This window comes from Delphinus delphis, chromosome 6 (assembly GCF_949987515.2).
Source record: "Delphinus delphis chromosome 6, mDelDel1.2, whole genome shotgun sequence".
In the NCBI taxonomy this organism is placed as follows: domain Eukaryota; kingdom Metazoa; phylum Chordata; class Mammalia; order Artiodactyla; family Delphinidae; genus Delphinus; species Delphinus delphis.
This window is the reverse complement of record NC_082688.1, coordinates 21,023,460-21,043,402: the sequence shown is the minus strand read 5'-3', so window position 1 is coordinate 21,043,402 and position 19,943 is coordinate 21,023,460. Positions and strand designations below refer to the sequence as shown.

Below are 19,943 nucleotides of genomic sequence, written 5' to 3'. Positions count from 1 at the left end.
GCAAAAAACTAGGTAGTCAATTTGGTTATGTGAAGTAGTTAAGTGTAATTTTCTAGAGCAACATTCTCCCACCTTCAGAGTTTGTAATACAAACTTACTCTAAGGTATCAATATATAAAATTTAACTTTTATTCTAATCACTACATGAATTATTTTTTTAAACACAAACTGTCTCTCACCATAATTCAACATTTTACTTTTACATTATTTTACATGTATCTTAAAGTTACATGTAACTTTTACATTCTTAAAAGCATGAGAGTGTTAAAATATATTATCTCATGTACAGTAGGAATTACTTAATATTCCTTTATAACTAAGCTTTTTCCTAATAAAATTACCTTAGAATAAAGCAGCACACTCCAAAAGTTCCACTTAGAACTATAACTCTATCTCCATTCACAATCATATACATTCTCATTTCCATATTCATTTATAGAAACATTTAACTCCCACACATTTCTGTGTCACTAAAAATATTCTGGAGTAACTAGCATTACAGCAAATTGCATTTAAAACCTAACAGCTGACATTCACTTTGCGTGAATAGCTCTATGACACTTAAACAAGGACTAATAGGAATTCCTTTTATTGAAAAAAATCTAAAACTAAAGAATGAAAATTATTGTTTGATTAGTGGATAATCTACTTTCCAATTACAGTTGTTATACTGCTTTCATAACAATTTTTTAAAAGATATTTTAAAATATTCAAATCCTTTCAAAAGATTATCTTACAAGCTATATACTCTTCACAACTATACAGTAAATGAACTATCATCCTAAGACAGCTGTTTAGGGGGAGTTCCCTGGTGGACTAGTGGTTAGGATTCCGGGCTTTCACCACCATGCCCAGGTTCAATCCTTGATTGGGTAACTGAGATCCCACAAGCCGTGTGGCGTGGCAAAAAAAAAAAAAAAAAGACAGCTGTTCAATATTGGAGGAAAGTCACTGTGGCACTATTAGTTTAACATGTTTTAAGTTATTTATTGATTCAACATATATTTATTGTGTATCCATGACATACATACAGGCACTAAGGTAGAGTCTAAGGATGCAATGACGAGCCACAACTTGATTTGATGCTAGTTCTCATGGTTCTTAAACATTCCCGTGAAGATAGAGATTATCAAATAATTACACAAATGAATGTATAATTAGAGTCTAAGATGAGTAGTCTGAAATAAAGAAATAACATTCTATAAGTATTAAAAACAATCATTGTAGGAATCAAGGTTTTTGTTGTTTTTTTTTTACATCTTTATTGGAATATAATTGCTTCATACTGTTGTGTTAGTTTCTGCTGTATGACAAAGTGAATCAGCTATACGTATACATATATCCCAATATCCCCTCCCTCCCACCCTCCCTATCCCACCCCGCTAGGTGGTCACAAAGCGTCGAGCTGATCTCCCTGTGCTATGCAGCAGCTTCCCACTAGCTATTCATTTTACATTTGGAAGTGTATATACGTTAATGCTATTCACTCTCTTCATCCCAGCCTCCCCTTCCGCCCCCATCCTCAAGTCCAATCTCTACATCTGTGTCTTTATTCCTGCTCTGCCACTAGGTTCATCAGTACAATTTTTCTAGATTCCATATATATATGTGTGTTAGCATACGGTATTTGTTTTTCTCTTTCTGACTTACTTCACTATGTATGACAGACTCAAGGTCCATCCGCCTCACTATAAATAACTCAATTTTGTTCCTTTTTATGGCTGAATAATATTCCACTGTATATATGTGCCACATCTTCTTTATCCATTCATCTGTCAACGGACATTTAGGTTTCTTCCATCTCCCGGCTATTGTGAATAGTGCTGCAATGAACATTGTGGTACATGACTTATTTTGAATTATGGTTTTCTCAGGGCATATGCCCAGTAGTGGAATTCCTGGGTCATATGGTAGTTCTATTTTTAGTTTTTTAAGGAACCTCCACACTGTTCTCCACAGTGGCTGTATCAGTTTACATCCCCACCAACAGGAATCAATGTTGAATCAACTTGACCTAGACTGGGAGTAGGGGGAGCAGTGTCAGAGAAGTCTCCTACAGGAAGTAATGCTAGAGCTGAAATGTTAGATTAATTAGGTTAATTAGGGGTGGGGGACAAAATAACACTTCCCCCTTTAGAAAGATCACTGTAGCTACAAGGTTGAGAATACACTAGACAAGAGAAAAAGAGACTATTACAGTAGAACAAGCTGGAGATGACAGAAGTTAGTGGCCAGGGAAATGGAGAGAGATGAACAGACCCAAGAGCTTTTTAGGAAGTTAAATCAACAGGACAGGGACAGAATAAATAAGAAGTCAAGAACGAGGAAGAAGGTGTCATGGATGGTTCTGAGGTTTTTGGCTCATATAGTTAAATGGTATATTATTCGTACTGCTGCTGTAACAAATTACCACAAACTTAATGGCTTAAAACAACACAAATCTATTATCTTACAGTTCTATAGGTCAGTAGTCTCACTGGGCTAAAATCAAGTGCTGCTTTCCTTTCTGGAGGCTCTAGGAGAGAATCTGTTTCCTTCCCTTTTCCATCTTATAGATATGCCTGAGTTCCCTGGCTTGTGGTCCCCTTTCTCCAACTTAAATGCCAACAACGTTGCATGTCTCTGACCCTTCTGTGGTCATTTCTATCTGACCACAGCCAGGAAAAAATTCTTTGCTTTTAAAGACCCATGTGGGAGGGGGACCTTCAAGATGGTGGAGGAGTAAGACGTGGAAATCATCCTCCTCCCCACAAGTACATCAAAAATATATCTACATGTGGAACAACTGCTACAGAACACCTACTGAACCCTCGCAGAAAAACTCAGACTTCCCAAAAGGCAAGAAACTCCCCATGTACTTGGGTAGGGCAAAAGAAAAAGAAAAAACAGAGGCAAAATAGGGATGGGACCTGCATCTCAGGGAGGGAGCTGTGAAGGAGGAAAAGTTTCCAAACACTAGGAAGCCCCTTCACGGGCAGAAACGGGGGGTGGGCATGAGGGAAGCTTTGCAGCCACGGAGGAGAGCACAGCCACAGGGGTGCGGAGGGCAAAGTGGAGAGATTCCCACACAGAGGATCAGTGCTGACCAGCACTCACCAGCCCGAGAGGCTTGTCTGCTCACCCACCAGGGTGGGTGGGGGCTGGGAGCTGAGGCTCCGGCTTCGGAGCCTCAGGGAAAGGACATCCCCAGGGAAAGGACAGGTTGGCTGCGTGAACACAGCCTGAAGGGGGCTAGTGCGCCACAGCTAGCTGGGAGGGAGTCTGTGAAAACGTCTGGACCTGCCTAAGAGGCAAGAGACCATTGTTTCGGGGTACGCAAGGAGAGGGAGTTCAGAGTGCCGCCTAAACGAGCTCCAGAGACGGGCGCGAGCTGCGGCTATCAGTGTGGACCCCAGAGACGGGCATGAGACGCTAAGGTTGCTGCCGCCACCAAGAAGCCTGTGTGCAGCACAGATCCCTATCCACACCTCCCTTCCCAGGAGCCTGTGCAGCCCGCCACTGCCAGTGTCCCGTGATCCAGGGACAACTTCCCCGGGAGAACGCACAGCACGCCTCAGGCTGGTGCAACGTCACGGCGGCCTCTGCCGCCGCAGGCTCGCCCCGCATCCGCACCCCTCCCTCCCCCCAGCCTGAGTGAGCCAGAGCCCCCTAATCAGCTGCTCCTTTAACCCCCTCCTGTATGAGCGAAGAGCAGATGCCAGAGGGTAACCTACACGCAGAGGTGGGTCCAAACCCAAAGCTGAACCCCAGGAGCTGTGCGAATAAAGAAGAGAAAGGGAAATCTCTCCCAGCAGCCTCAGGAGCAGCGGATTAAATCTCCACAATCAATTTGATGTACCCTGCATCTGTGGAATGCCTAAATAGGCAAGGAATCATCCCAAAATTCATGCAGTGGACTTTGGGAGCTACTGTAGACTTGGGGTTTGCTTTCTGCATCTAATTTGTTTCTGGTTTTATGTTTATCTTAGTTTAGTATTTAGAGCTTATTATCATTGGTAGATTTGTTTATTGATTTGGTTGCTCTCTTTTTTTCTTTTAATATATTTTTTTTTCCTTTTTTTCTTTTTGTGAGTGTGTATGTGTATGCTTCTTTGTGTGATTATGTCTGTATAGGTTTGCTTTTACCATTTGTCCCAGGGCTCTCTCTGTCCGTTTTGGGGTTTTTTTAGTATAGTTTTTAGTGCTTGTTATCACTGGTGGATTTATTGGTTTGGTGCTCTCTTCTTTTTTTTTTAATTACTTTTTTATATTTTAAGAATTTTTTAAATTTTTTATTTTAGTAACTTTATTTATTTTATTATCTTTTTTTCTTTCTTTCTTTCTTTTTTCCCTTTTCTTCTGAGCTGTGTGGCTGACAGGGTCTTGTTGCTCTGGCCGGGTGTCAGGCCTGAGCCTCTGAGGTGGGAGAGCCGAGTTCAGGACAGTGGTCCACCAGAGACCTCCTGGCCCCACATAATATCAGTTGGTGAGAGCTCTCCCAGAGATCTCCATCTCAAAGCTAAGACCCAGATCCACTCAACAACCAGCAAGCTCTCGTGCTGGACATCCCATGCCAAACAACTAGCAAGACAGGAACACAACCCCACCCATTAGCAGAGAGGCTGCCTAAAATCAGGATAAGGTCATAGACACCCCGAAACACACAACCGGACATGGTCCTGCCCAACAGAAAGACAAGATCCAGCCTCATCCACCAGAACACAGGCATCAGTCCCCTACACCAGGAAGCCTACACAACCCACTGAACCAACCTCACCCACTGGGGTCAGACACCAAAAACAATGGGAACTACGAACCTGCATCCTGAGAAAAGGAGACCCCAAACACAGTAAGTTAAGCAAAATGAGAAGACAGAGAAATACACAACAGATGAAGGAGCAAGGTAAAAACCCACCAGACCAAACAAATGAAGAGGAAATAGGCAATCTACCTGAAAAAGAATTCAGAGTACTGATAGTAAAGATGATCCAAAATCTTGGAAATAGAATGGAGAAAATACAAGAAACATTTAACAAGGACCTAGAAGAACTAAAGAGCAAACAAACAATGATGAACAACAAAATAAGTGAAATTAAAAATTCTCTACAAGGAATCAACAGCAGAATAACTGAGACAGAAGAACGGATAAGTGACCTGGAAGATAAAGTAGTGGAAATAACTACCACAGAGCAGAATAAACGAAAAAGAATGAAAAGAATTGAGGACAGTCTCAGAGACCTCTGGGACAACATTAAACACACCAACATTCGAATTATAGGGGTCCCAGAAGAAGAAGAGAAAAAGAAAAGGACTGAGAAAATACTGGAAGAGATTATAGTTGAAAACTTCCCTAATATGGGAAAGGAAATAGTCAAGTCCAGGAAGCACAGAGAGTCCCATACAGGATAAATGGAAAACACACCAAGGCACATATTAATCAAACTGTCAAAAATTAAATACAAAGAAAAAATATTAAAAGCAGCAAGGGAAAAGCAACAAATAACATACAAGGGAATCCCCATAAGGTTAACAGCTGATCTTTCAGCAGAAACTCTGCAAGCCAGAAGCATGTAGCAGGACATATTTAAAGTGATGAAAGGGAAAAACCTACAACCAAGATTACTCTACCAAGCAAGGATCTCATTCAGATTCAACGGAGAAATTAAAACCTTCAAAGACAAGCAAAAGCTAAGAGAATTCAACCCTACCAAACGAGCTTTACAACAAATGCTAAAGGAACTTCTCTAGGCAGGAAACACAAGAGAAGGAAAAAACCTACAATAATAAACCCAAAACAATTAAGAAAATGGTAATAGGAACATACATATCAATAACTACCTTAAATGTAAATGGATTAAATGCTCCAAACAAAAGACACAGACTGGCTGAATGGATACAAAAACAAGACCCATATATATGCTGTCTACAAGAGACCCACTTCAGACCTAGGGACACATACAGACTGAAAGTGTGGGGATGGAAAAAGTTATTCCATACAAATGGAAATCAAAAGAAAGCTGGAGTAGCAATTCTCACTCGTATCAGAGAAAATACACTTTAAAATAAAACTATTGGAAGAGACACTGAAGGACACTACATAATGATCAAGGGATCAATCCAAGAAGAAGATATAACAATTGTAAATATTTATGCACCCAACATAGGAGCACCTCAATGCATAAGGCAAATGCTAACAGCCATAAAAGGGGAAATCGACAGTAACACAATCATAGTATGGGACTTTAACACCCCACTTTCACCAATGGACAGATCATCCAAAATGAAAATAAATAAGGAAACACAAGTTTCAAATGATACATTAAACAAGATCGACTTAATTGATATTTATAGGACATTCCATCCAAAAACAACAGAATACACTTTCTTCTCAAGTGCTCATGGAACATTCTCCAGGATAGACCATATCTTGGGTCACAAATCAAGCCTTGGTAAATTTAAGAAAATTAAAATTGTATCAAGTACCTTTTCTGACCACAACACTATGGGACTAGATATCAATTACAGGAAAAAAGTTTGTAAAAAATACAAACACATGGAGGTTAAACAATAAACTACTAAATAACCAAGAGATCACTGATGAAATCAAAGAGGAAGTCAAAAAATACCTAGAAACAAATGACAGTGAATACACGACGACCCAAAACCTACTGGATGCAGCAAAAGCAGTTCTAAGAGGGAAGTTTATATCAATACAATCCTACCTCAAGAAACAAGAAATATCTCAAATAAAAAACCTAACCTTACACCTAAAGCAATTAGAGAAAAAAGCACAAAAAAAAAAAAACCCAAAGTTAGCAGAAGGAAAGAAATCATAAAGATCAGATCAGAAATGAAGGAAAAAATAGCAAAGATCAATAAAACTAAAAGCTGGTTCTTTGAGAAGAGAAACAAAATTAATAAACCATTAGCCAGACTCATCAAGAATAAAAGGGAGAAGACTCAAATCAATAGGATTAGAAATGAAAAAAAGAGAAGTAACAACTGACACTGCAGAAATACAAAGGATCATGAGAGATTACTACAAGCAACTATATGCCATTAAAATGGACAAATTCTTAGAAATGCACAACCTGCCAAGACTGAATCAGGAAGAAATAGAAAATATAAACAGACCAATTTGAAGCACTGAAATTGAAACTGTGATTAAAAATCTTCCAACAGGGACTTCCCTGGTGGCGCAGTGACTGAGAATCCACCTGGCAATGCAGGATACACGGGTTCGATCCCTGGTCCAGGAAGATCTCACATGCCACGGAACAACTAAGCCCATGCACCACAACTACTGAGCCTGTGCTCTAGAGCCTGCAAGCTGCAACTACTGAGTCCACACACCTAAAGCCCTGCACTGCAATAAGAATCCCACGCACCGCAATGAACTGTAGCCCCCGCTTGCCGCAACTAGAGAAAGCCCACGTGCAGCACCGAAGACCCAATTCAGCCAAAAATAATAAATTGAAAAAAAAATATCTTCCAACAAACAAAAGCCCAGGACCGGATGGCTTCAGAGGCGAATTCTATCAAACATTTAGAGAAGAGCTAACACCTATCCTTCTCAAATTCTTCCAAAATATAGCAGAGGGAGGAACACTCCCAAACTCATTCTATAAGGCCACCATCACCCTGATACCAAACCAGCAATGATGTCACAAAATAAGACAACTACAGGCCAATATACTGATAAACACAGATGCAAAAATCCTCAACAAACTACTAGCAAAAAGAATCCAACAGCACATTAAAAGGATCATACACCATGATCAAGTGGGATTTATCCCAGGAATGCAAGGATTCTTCAATATATGCAAATCAATCATTGTGATAAACCATATTAACAAATTGAAGGATAAAAACCATATGATAATCTCAATAGATGCAGAAAAAGCTTTCAACAAAATTCAAAACCCATTTACAATAAAACCCCTCCAAAACCTCAACATAATAAAGGCCATATATGACAAACCCACAGCCAACATCATTCTCAATGGTGAAAAACTGAAACCATTTCTACTAAGATCAGGAATAAGACAAGGTTGCCCACTCTCACCACTATTATTCAACATAGTTTTGGAAGTTTTAGCCACAGTACTCAGAGAAGAAAAAGAAATAAAAGAAATCCAAATCAGAAAAGAAGAAGTAAAACTGTCACTGTTTGCAGATGACATGATACTATACATAGAGAATCCTAAAGATACTACCAGAAAACTACCAGGACTAATATATATCTGTTTATATATATTTCATCATGAACAGAATGTTGACACAAATATGAATGTTAAAGGTGCTTCTGGGGAAGTCTCAGATGGATATGAGGAATATGTTATTGGAAACTGTAGGAAAAGCAGTCCTTGTTACAAAGTGGCAGGGAACTTGACCAAATTGTGTTCTAGTGTTTTGTGGAAAGTAAAAGCTGTCAGTAATGAACTTGGATATTTAACTGAGGATATTTCTAAGCAAAATGTTGAAGGTGTGACCTGGTTTCTCCTTGCTGCTTATAGTAAAGTGTGAGAGGGAGACAACTGAAAAAGAAATTATTATGCAAAAAGGAACCAGAACTTGAAGACCAAAAATTCTCAGCTTATTCTTATTGCAAAAAATGAGAAAATGCGTTCAGGAGAGAACACCAAAGACATGACTGGACAGTCTTTAGTAAAGAGATTATGGGTGTGTGACATGGATCCAATCAACCATCTCAGCAGAAGCACTGTCAGCGTGGACTGAAGAGAACAGAGGTGGGATGAAATGAAGAAAGACTGTCGGACTTCTGGGGTTCTACAAGCAGGAAGTTAGATGTTAGAGATGTCTGGATGCAAACAAGCGTCATCCTTTGAGTACAGGGAGGAATGACTCTGAAGGTGGGTCAGGGGTCAGCAGGGCTGCTACTGCCACCATGGGTCCAGAGAGCACAGGCCCAGGCAGCAGGACTGTTTCCTCATTAGTTCCAGAGGGTTTGGGGACAAAATTCAGGGAGGAGAAGGCAGAGCCACCACCCTTGTTAGACAGAAAATTGAGCCAAATAGGGTTTCACTCTCAAGCCTTAAAATCTAATGGAATTTTCCACAGAAGTTTCTTAAAATTAGCCACATATATTAATGTCATACAAATAATTTCAGCACACAAATGTGTACTGTAGAAATGTTGCAGACTGGAGAGTAAAAGATGTGAGTTCTAGTACTGATGTTGATATAATAAACTAAATCTTTGAATAAATTAAAAATCTAATGGAATTTGCCCTGCTAGGTTTTGGACTTGCTTAGGACCTGTTAGCTTTCTTCTTTCCAATTTCTTCCTTTTGGAAGCAGAATGTCTATCCTATACCTGTCCCACTATTGTATTCTGGAAGCAGATAACTTGTTTGGTTTCATAGGTTCACTATTAGAGAGGAATTTTGCCTCAGGATGAATCATACCTCTAGTCTCACTCATATCTGATTTAGATGCTATTTAGATGAAATTTTAGACTTAGAGTTGATGCTGGAATGGGTTAAGACTTTTATGACTGTTGGAATGGAGCAAATATATTTCACATGTGAAGACTTGAATTTTGGAGGCTGAGAGGGTGGAGTGTTATAGGTTAAATTGTATCCTTGCAAAACACATAGGTTGAAGTCCTAAGCCCTAGTACCTCAGAATGTGACTGTATTTGGATACAGAGTTTTTAAAGAGGCAGTTAAGGTTGAATGAGGTCATTGGGAGTGGGCCCTAAGCCAATATGACTTGTGTCCTTATAAGAAGAGATCAGGACATGCACACACAGAGAAAAGAAAGACCATGTGAAGATACAGGGAGAAAAGACACAGGCCATCTACAAGCCAAGGAGAAATCAACTCTGCTGACAACTTGATCTCAGAATTGTGATAAAATAAATTTCTGTTGTTTAACAACAACAACAAAAAAGACTTACTAATACATGCTACTACACAGATGAACCTCAAAAACATGCTAAGTGAAACCAGACACAAGAGACCATATACCGTAAGAGTCCATTTATATGAAAGGTGTCCAGAAGAGGCAAATTTATAGAGACAAAAAGTACATTAGTGGTTGCCCAGGCCTGTAAGAATGGGAAGTTACTGCAAACAGGCATGAGTTTTCTTTCTGGATTAATGGAAATGTTATAAAATTAGATATTAGTGAAAGTTACACACTTTACAAAGTTACTAAAGATTCTTGAAGTGTAATCTTAATACAGGTGAATCTTATAGTATGTAAATTATATCTCAATAAAGTTGTTTAAACATTTTTTTTTAATAAAAAACAAAGACTCATGTGATTAAAATGGGCCCACCTGGATAATCCAGGATAATCTTCCCATCTCAAGGTCCTTAACCTTAATCACACAAGCAAAATTCCTTTTGCTATGTAAGGTAACAAAGTCACAGATTCCGGGGATTATGACCTTGGCTTTTTTTGGAGGGATGTGGGGAGAATACTATTCTGCCTACCATACTCCTTAATGATATATAAAATATATTCATTGGTTAAAACTCAAACTTATTCAGGGGAGACTGCCTGATGTCTAAGTCTTAGCAGAATAAAAAATACAACAACATTATTAACATGAAGTAATTAGTACCAGTAACTAGTCTTCTAGCTATCTAGTTAATGGCAAACACTTCCTGTAACTTGCAAGATTAAAAAATTATTCAACTCTTAGCCACCTTTGGAGTTTACTGAAAATATAGATCAAGGAAAGGAATAAGCCCTAATGTCTGCTCAGGTGATCTCCTTGTGTTCAAATTCTCTCTCACTGAGACCCCAAGGACTTACCCCTTTAAGCTACTGCCACTTTTTCTATCCACTGAGGTTTCTTGTCTTCAGCACTAGCTAAATAAGATGATGAAATCTCTTCTGCTTGAATCACCCTTTCCTCCTCGCTCATTTTTCTTTTCCTCTTACAGATAAACTCATAGGCCCACTTCCCTGTAAGGATTTTCTGCTCAATAACAGATGGAGAAGAGATACAAAAATTAAGGTCTTTTGCCCCTAGTCTAGAGCTCCCAATTTTCTTTTAGATACTATAATTAGAATGTTCTAACCCTCCAGCTAACGTGCAGTATGGGAAATCAATGAACAGGGGACTTGGACACAGATTCAATTTGGGTTCTCATCTCAGTATTACCAGTTACTATTTAATATTTGGAAAATTACCTCACTATGCAGGACTGATGGGCATAACAGTGACAACTTTGAAGGGTGGTTATATGAAATATAGAAAATAAAAATAAAATACCTAGCACACTGCCTGCCACATGGTAGTTGCTTAATAAAAACTAGCTATTACTGTTATTATTACCTAGTGTTCTCTATCATTTAGATTGTCAACCTCACTAGATTCTTGTCAGCCCCATTCTGACAGTTCTCTGTCAGTAAACTGTTTTTCATCACACAGGGTACAATTGATTAGCACAACTTTCTAGATTACACTCACATGACAGGCCTCCCAGGCCAGTCTGAATGGACCTGAGGATCACAAGCTCTCTTCTACTATACAAACAATCTCATGCTAGTTTACGTCATATTCTGCCTCAACTCAGTTTCATTCCTATTTGAACCTGGGCCTACAAATCAATCCTAGCATCAGAAAACTACTGTACACTCTTTGCCTTGGCAATGAAAACTGAGGCAAAAAGAAATCTAGCTTTGAAAAATGAACTCCAAATTGTGTCTTTGTGTCCACTCTCATGTTTAAAAATGTACAGATGCAAGAATTTTAAGATGATTTTTATGCATCACTAGGATAAATTCTTTTTTTTTGTTTTTTTGTGTTTTTTTTTTTTGCGGTATGTGGGCCTCTCACTGTTGTGGCCTCTCCCGTTGCGGAGCACAGGCTCCGGACGCGCAGGCTCAGCGGCCATGGCTCATGGGCCCAGCCGCTCCGCGGCATGTGGGATCTTCCCGGACCAGGGCACGAACCCGTGTCCCCTGCATCGGCAGGCAGACTCTCAACCACTGCGCCACCAGGGAAGCCCTAGGATAAATTCTTAATTGAGAAGTAGCATACCTTAGTACAAGCCTGAAGGGTAAATCTGCTTTCCTTCTGGACCATAGGTGGTTTAGGTGAAACTTGTACTTGGGTCTGAGTTCAAGTAAGACACCTCCCAGGAGCTATGTTCCATTCTTACACAGAGCCCTAAAATCACAGCTAAGAGCATCCAAACTGGCCCCAAATCAATGGTTCCCACCACTTGATCTGCAGGGCTTATAGTTATTACTCTAAGCATTTTGAGATAACTATAAAAGAATCAAAAGAATTCACACTTTTTTTTTTAATTGAGAGCAATCTCTCTTTTTTTAATTATTTATCTATTTATGGCTGCATTTGGTTTTTGTTGCTGTGTGCAGGCTTTCTCTAGTTGCATCAAGCGGGGGATTCTCTTGTTGCGAAGCACAGGCTCTAGGTGCACGGGCTTCAGTAGTTGTGGCACAAGGGCTCAGTAGTTGTGGCTCATGGGCTCTAGAGCTCAGGCTCAGTAGTTGTGGCACACGGGCTTGGCTGCTCTGCAGCATGTGGGATCTTCCCCGACCAGGGATTGAACCCATGTCCCCTGCACTGGCGGACGGATTCTTAACCACTGCGCCACCAGGGAAGTCCCAAGAACTCACATTCTTTACTCAATTTTTCACCAGGTTTCTCTGTGTATCTGAAATCAGGTTAGACCAATCTCCCAACTGCCAGCACATAATCACAGGATCTTGATATTTACCAATAATGAGAGCCTCTTTACATAGGAATGGTACCTTCGCCAAATTCCAGTTTGACAATCTGCCTCTACATATTAAATTCTCAAAATGTTACTTCTTATCAATCAAATAATTATTATGAACCTACTGAATGTTCCACACTATGACGGATGCTAAGAATATGAGACTTCAGTAACTGTCTGCCAAGAGCTTGTGAAATTTAGCAGTTCATATTACTACTATAGTATGATAGACTGCTAGATCTGAAAGAGGGCCTGTCCCCTACACCAGAGACATTAATAAATTACAACACACAGATGAAGATTTCTTAAGTCATTGTTCTTTCAGTTTCCATTATAAGATAATTATGGAACTTGGCAATCTCCAAAATAAGTAGTTCCAATACACATAAACAGTACAGAAATAATATAGAGAGTAAAATGCAATAGATCCAAATAAATAAGAATTTTAAATTTTCACTGAGAGTCTAGGAATCTACAGAACATGATATGGACTCCCTCTGCTGGTGCCTAATAGCAGCAGCTCCATGACACCAACAATATCACTGACAAAAGAGCAACAAAAGCCAAAGGACTAATCTAAATTCGCTTCTATGTTTTTTTGTTTGTTTGTTTTATAAATTTATTTATTTATTTTTGGCCACGTTGGGTCTTCGTTGCTGTGTGCAGGCTTTCTTTTTAGTTGTAGCAAGTGGGGGCTACTCTTCATTGCGGTGCACAGGCCTCTTATTAAGGTGGCTTCTCTTGTTACGGAGCACGGGCTCTAGGTGTATGGGCTTCAGTAGTTGTGGCACATGGGCTCAGTAGTTGTGGCACAGGGGCTTAGTTGCTCCACAGCATGTGGGATCTTCCCAGACCAGGGCTTGAACCCATGTCCTCTACACTGGCAGGCAGATTCTTAACCACTGCGCCACCAGGAAAGTCCTCGCTTCTATTTAGATTAGGGGATGTTTCATAGTGGATCTGACTATGGATCAATCAAAGGTGACAGTAAAAATTATTGTGCTTTATTGCAACTGCTTAAAAAAAAAAGAGTAACTAGCAAATTGTAAATCTTGCATATTTGTGCTATTAAAACAGAGGGATAAAAATATTTAATTTGTTTTCATTTGGACTGCATTGTGTGATTTTTAGCAGCATATTTTCTCTCCAAAATAGATTTCTCTTAATTTCATTTCGGTTCAAATTAAATTATTTTATTTATTTATTTGTTTGTTTGTTTGTTTTTGCGGTACGTGGGCATCCCACCGCTGTGGCCTCTCCCGTTGCGGAGCACAGGCTCCGGACGCGCAGGCCCAACGGCCACAGCTCACGGGCCCAGCCGCTCCACGGCACGTGGGATCCTCCCGGACCCGGGCACAAACCCGCGTCCCCTGCATTGGCAGGCGGACTCCCAACCAGTGCGCCACCAGGGAAGCCCCAAATTAAATTATTTTTAATCTGAATCCTTATAACTTGGTGAAAAGAGGAGGTCAAAGACCATAAGGGAATACTGACCTGTGATTAGTCCATAGAGCACACAAATCACACTTGGTTATTTGAGAGAACAGAATTGTATTAGCTGGTTATAGCCAGTATAACCACCAGAGCTAGCTTTTTACAATACCACACTTCTATAAAACTCATGTAATCTTTAGTCTGTCCTAAATGCAACTAATATACTAAAACAGATTAAGTGGGCTTCCAACTTCCAGTACTAGCAGAATAGTTTGGTTAGAGTAATCCTGCCACAAATATAATTATAAATTCTGGAAAAAATACTAAACATTCATTATTTGAAGGCACTAGAGACTGACCAAAATCGGGCAGAAACTGCAACTGGTGAAATTTGGGAATTGGTGGCCTTTTGCACTCCTCAATCCACGAACAGCTTGCATAGCCTCACCTTACTCGCTTGAGGTATCAGAGGACAGACAGAGTAACCAGAAAATTAGGGGAGAAACTTGAGAGGGAAAGGCAGAAGGAGTAAAGCCTAAAACATGCCTATAAAATCCACCCAAGGTTTTGCTTTCTGCTAAACTACACATACATGGGGGAGACAAATAAAGCACTAAAGCAGCAACTGGAAGCTTTAAAGAATGAGCAGAGATTTCAGCTGCTGCCCAACATAAGGGAGACAAGAGTTTGGAGTATGAGTTGAGCCAAGCCATCTGCTAGAATGAAAATCACATTTCACAGGAATATAACAGAATTCAGAGTCTCTACAATGTATTAGTCATAATATCCAGTATTCAATAACAAATCACTAAATATAGTAAGAAAAAGGAAACTGTGACTCAGTCTCAAAAAAAAATGCAGTCAACAGAAACCAACTCAAAGATGATCTAGATGATGCAATTAGCAGTGACACAGGACCAGTATCTAGACTCTTAAAAAAAAATAATAAAAATAACCCAAATTTTTAAAAAATGAGCAAAAGGCTTGAACAAACACTTCACAAAGGAAGATCTGCAATGGCCAACAAGCACATAAAAAAGTGTCCAACATTTGTCATCAGGGACATCCAAGTTAATACTACAATGAGATGTCACTTTACACCCTCTAAAATGGCTAAAATTGAAAAGACCAACAATGCTATATATGGAGCAACCAGAATTCTCACACTTGACTAGAGGGAATGTAAAGTACATTCACTTTAGGAAAAGGTTTGGCAGTTTTCCATAAAGTAAACTGTACACTCAGCTGCTCCATTCCTAGATATTCATCCAAATATCTGCAAAAAGACTTACAAACGAATATTCAAAGCAGCTTTATTCACAATGGCCAAAACTGATACAACCCCAAAGTCTCCAAAAAGGAATGAATAAATAAATTGTGGTAAATTCATACAATGGAATACTAGTCTGCAATAAAAAAGAATGAACTATTGGTACATGGCATAACATGGATGACTCTCACAGACAGTACAGTGCGTGTAAACAACTGGACACAAACACGTTTACATGACGTTTAAAATAAAACAAGACTAAGATTAATCAAAAAATATGATGCATCAAATAAGGAGTTTAGACTTGATATGGAGAGGAAATAGAAGTCTGCTTCAAGTTCTTAAGCAGGAGACAACTTACAAAGTGGAATTTAATGCTTTCTAGAGATTAAATTTTACTTTTGAAACTTATTTTTAAATAAAAACTCCTTATTTGGGATGTATCTAACTTGACTTGCTTTACAGAGCTCTTAACACAGGTGAAACGTGTATGAAAAGTTTTTTGAGCAAACGAAAATAAAGGAGTGGATATTGCCTAGTGACAATATAACTTCTTTAAAAGTGGTTCTAATCTCAAGTAAAAGAGCATGAGAACACAAATGTCCGAGGAGGACTTAAGGTTTACAGTGTGAATAATATTAACAGATTAACACATAGGATTAATAGCTATTAAGGATGTTACATATCTGATGAAACACATCTGATGAAACGTTGGACTTGCTTCAAATATGGGGTTTTACTTGGCTATTCATTTTTAATTCTGGCTCTAGTAACAGCCCTATGCTAAATTTTCTATCAAAATACTTTACTATATGAGGAAAAAGTTCCTAGCATTTACCTTGTCCTGAAGGGTTTGCTGCCATCTTCCTATTTTCTGTTTCAACTATGTTCCGTGGCAAGTGGTCTGCACTTTACAATCACCTGTAAAAAATAATGTGCAGACACATACCTTCATCTCTTCAGAAACATCTGTCTGAAGGGCACACAGACTTAAATCAAACGCCTCAAGTTATTTAATTAGAGCGTGAAGGTTAAATGTTTATTCTTGCAGATGTTGATACCAACATTCACCATTACTGTCTTTAATTACTTCATTAGGTTGTGTTTACCAAATACTACCAAATGTATCAACTAACTGATAGCATCAATACAATCACAGGGCTAGGAAGAAAAATCACTCTTCTGTAGTGCCTCTCGATTCATTTTAAAAACGTACCCAGCAACTACTGTGTATACTGAAAGCTAGAAAGGAAAAAGAGCCGAATATTTATCGCGTACACACTCTGCACCATACAAGATCTGTAAGATGATTGAAATTAATTATTTTATTTATCACCACTTCATAGACAGGGAGATCGTGTCCAAGGTCACAAAGCTAGTGCGAAAACTTTGGACTGTTAGATTCCAAACTTCGTGCTTTTGTACTAGGCCCTGGGGGGATCCCAAATGAGCAAGACCTTACTCCCGCCCTCAAGAAACATATAATCCGGTGGAAAAAGAGAGTCTCATTCAAGCAACCGTACTAAAAAAGTTTAACAAACGCGCTCTTTACAAGGAGTAAACAGTGCTCCGGAAGCAGAGATGAACTGATTCTACCGGCGTGACGAGGGATGCCTTCGGGGGTAAGCGGGAAAGTACAAGAGCGAGCAAACAGATGTCGATTTGGAACGAAATAATATTAGGTGTCTCCTGCAGCAAAGCACAGAGCGAGCGAAGCCGGCTTAGGACGGGAGGGACAAGAGGGCCATCTTGTGACGGGGAACGTCAATCAGGGATGTGACAGGGCTGGACCTGCGTCTCAGAAAGGTCCCGGGGCGGGAGGCGCGCGTGGAGGGCAGGCAGGGCGGGGGCTGCGGCTGATACCAAGGAGAGGAGGGGGAGTGAGAAATGCTGGGAGGCAAGGCTGGCGGGGAGGCCACTGCCCTGTAGCAAGGAACGGCAGCAGCGGGTCGGCGCCGGGGCCACACACCTTCATCCCCGGCGCCGCCAGGCGGTCCTACTTACCGCGAGGCTAGAGAGCCCGAGACTGCCTCGCCTTCTGGTCGCGTTCTCCAAGGGGGCGCAACCACTTAAAGATCGGCAAACCAAGCTCAATGCCGCGTTCTACCACCTTCCCGCCCCCGCTGCGCTTCCGCCTCCTGATGACTTACACCCGAGGGACCGGAATTCCCGCCTCCTAACGGCTGCTCCTCACGGCGATTCGTACTTTAACTGCTACCTAATGCATACGCCACTTCCCTTCCAAAGAGTGGCAGCCAGAGAGGCTCCTGGACCCTGCATGCCGCACCATCGGGGGCGGAGCCCGAACGGTGCGGGGCAGAGACCGGCTGGGTCCCTAGCACCGCAATTGGCTCTTTCGTCCAGGCCGCTGCGCAGTGACGTATCCTGCCGGCTCGGCTAGGTAGGGGCGGGGCGGAGACCGGCTGCGTCCCTAGGTCTTCAAGTGGCGAAGTCACCGACTCAGCCGGTTCTGCGACGATGTGAATCCACTTCGGTTGGGAGTGAGGCAGAGCTGCGGTTGGGACCCGGAGAGTGAGCTTTATCAACCATCTCTGGTTGCGCGTCTTAACGTACACAAATCCCAGTGATACTTTTCTTTTATAGTTTAAATAATTATACACTAAACTTGTAGAAATTTTTACTACTGTGCAAGAATCTGTATTTAAGGAATGGATATGCCACATCTCAGAACACTGTCTCTCCTAGTGGGATCGCCTGAAGGCCTGATTCCAGCACAGTAGAGCTACGTATCTACGTTGAACAGTAACCTTGTATTGATGTGTGTCACGTGTCCTGTGGTCGTTAACCATCTTAACGTCCTTCTTAATAATCGATGTTTGCTCAGTAATAAACGTTTATGATGCACAATTTTGTTGAGCATGGATCCATGACAAATAATAACACTACCAAGCATTTATTAAGTGCCTTGTACGTACGAGGTGCTTCCTGTCATTCCCTGAGTTATATATGATTCGTATTTATTTATATACTTATATGTGATTTATTTATATATTTATTTATGATTTATATATCAGACTCAGAAATGTTCAGTTACTTTATGTCTTTAGTTGAATTTCAGCGACTAAAGGCCTGTCAGATGCAAAGGTCCAGGTTCTTCAATCTCACACATTGTCTCTGCTCTGGAGGAAGGAATTCCTCTGAGACCAGCTCAGGGAGCTCAGTAGTCTGCTGACTACTTTAATCTAGATATAAAGTGAGCATTTTGGTAGTTGGCCAGGACAACTTTTCAGTTAAGAGACCTTTCTGAGTTCCGGCCTGACGAAAATGATCACTTGGATATATATGGCTGACAGAACCTTAGGAGAATTTTTTGGTTTTAGGTTGCCTGATGAGACAATACAGAAACTAGGGCATAAGAAAACTCCAGTCTAAGTCCCAAATGGACATCCTGAGCAAGCTTATTTAAGCTGAAAAGAAGAGTTCTACCCCAGAACAACATTTTGTAATTTCCTAGTAAATTCAACCTCCCAGGATTCACAGAACGTTATCAGGAGAAAGATAAATTTAACTTGCTGCTGATTGTTTTATTTGGTGAATGTTAGCTCTTGGACCCCCGTCTCCTCCTTGAGAGATTTTGGGACTTCAGTGTCACAAGAATTTTAACATATTAGTTAATAGTGGGTCAATTTACTTGGGTTCAAATCCCACCCCTGACACTTAATCGTTTGATGCTTCAGTTCTATCATCTGTAAAAAGAAAATAAAAATAAATGAGTGACCACTTCATATCCATTAGATGGCTACTATCGAAAAAAAAAAAAAAAACCCAGAAAATAAAATGAGTGTTGGCAGAGAAATTGGAACCTTCGTGCATGTAAAATGATACAGTCACCAGTGGAAAACTGTATAATAGTTACTCAAAAAATTAAGGTTTTGGGGGGTTTATACACAAAAGAACTGAAAGCAGGGCCTCCAAGAGGTATGTAAACATCTGTGTTCATAGCAGAACTATTCACAATAGCTAAGAGGTGAAAGCGACACAAATATCCTTGAACAGATGAATGAATAAGCAAAACGTAGCATATACATACAATGAAATATTATTCACCTTTTAAAAAGAAGGAAATTCTGATATATGCTACAGTATGCATGAACCTTGAGGATATTATGCTAAGTGAAATAAGCCAGTCACAAAAGGACAAATACTGTGTGATTTCACTTATATAAAGTACTTAGTCACAATCATAGAGACAGAAATAGAATGGTGGTTGCCAGGGGCTGGGGGGAAGGGGACAATGAAGAGTTGTTATTTAATGGGCATAGTGTTTCAGTTTTATAAAATGAAAAGAGTTCTGGAGATGAATGGTGATGATGGGGGTAATTATGAAAGATCTGTGTTTTACTGGATATCTTGTTACTTGATAAGTAGATAGAAGCCTACATATCTACTAGGGGAAAGTCCAAGACAAAAGGGATGCATGTGACCATCCTGTGGCGCTGTTAACTGATAAGGAAATGCCAGGTAGCAGTCTGTGAAGTGCTTCCTCCTGAAGCCATTATGATTATTACAGACCTT

The 19,943-nt window shown here is 40.2% G+C and overlaps 1 protein-coding gene across 2 annotated transcripts in view; it reads right to left on the bottom strand.

Annotated features, from left to right (window-relative positions):
* Positions 1-17,537, bottom strand: part of INIP (INTS3 and NABP interacting protein) — a 29,918-nt gene extending 12,381 nt beyond the window's left edge. The window contains exons 1-3 of one of the 2 annotated variants that reach the window (XM_060014318.1): positions 17,412-17,537; positions 16,246-16,328; positions 1,032-1,178 (exon numbers count right to left, since the gene is read on the bottom strand). Coding sequence is in view for 1 of the 2 variants with exons in the window: in XM_060014317.1 (XP_059870300.1) it covers positions 16,246-16,270 (25 nt within the window). In the remaining variant the exon portion in view is untranslated. The remainder of the gene's footprint in view (positions 1-1,031; positions 1,179-16,245; positions 16,329-17,411) is intronic. The other variant, XM_060014317.1, reaches the window with a different exon arrangement.
* Between the last annotated feature and the right edge of the window lie 2,406 nt (positions 17,538-19,943).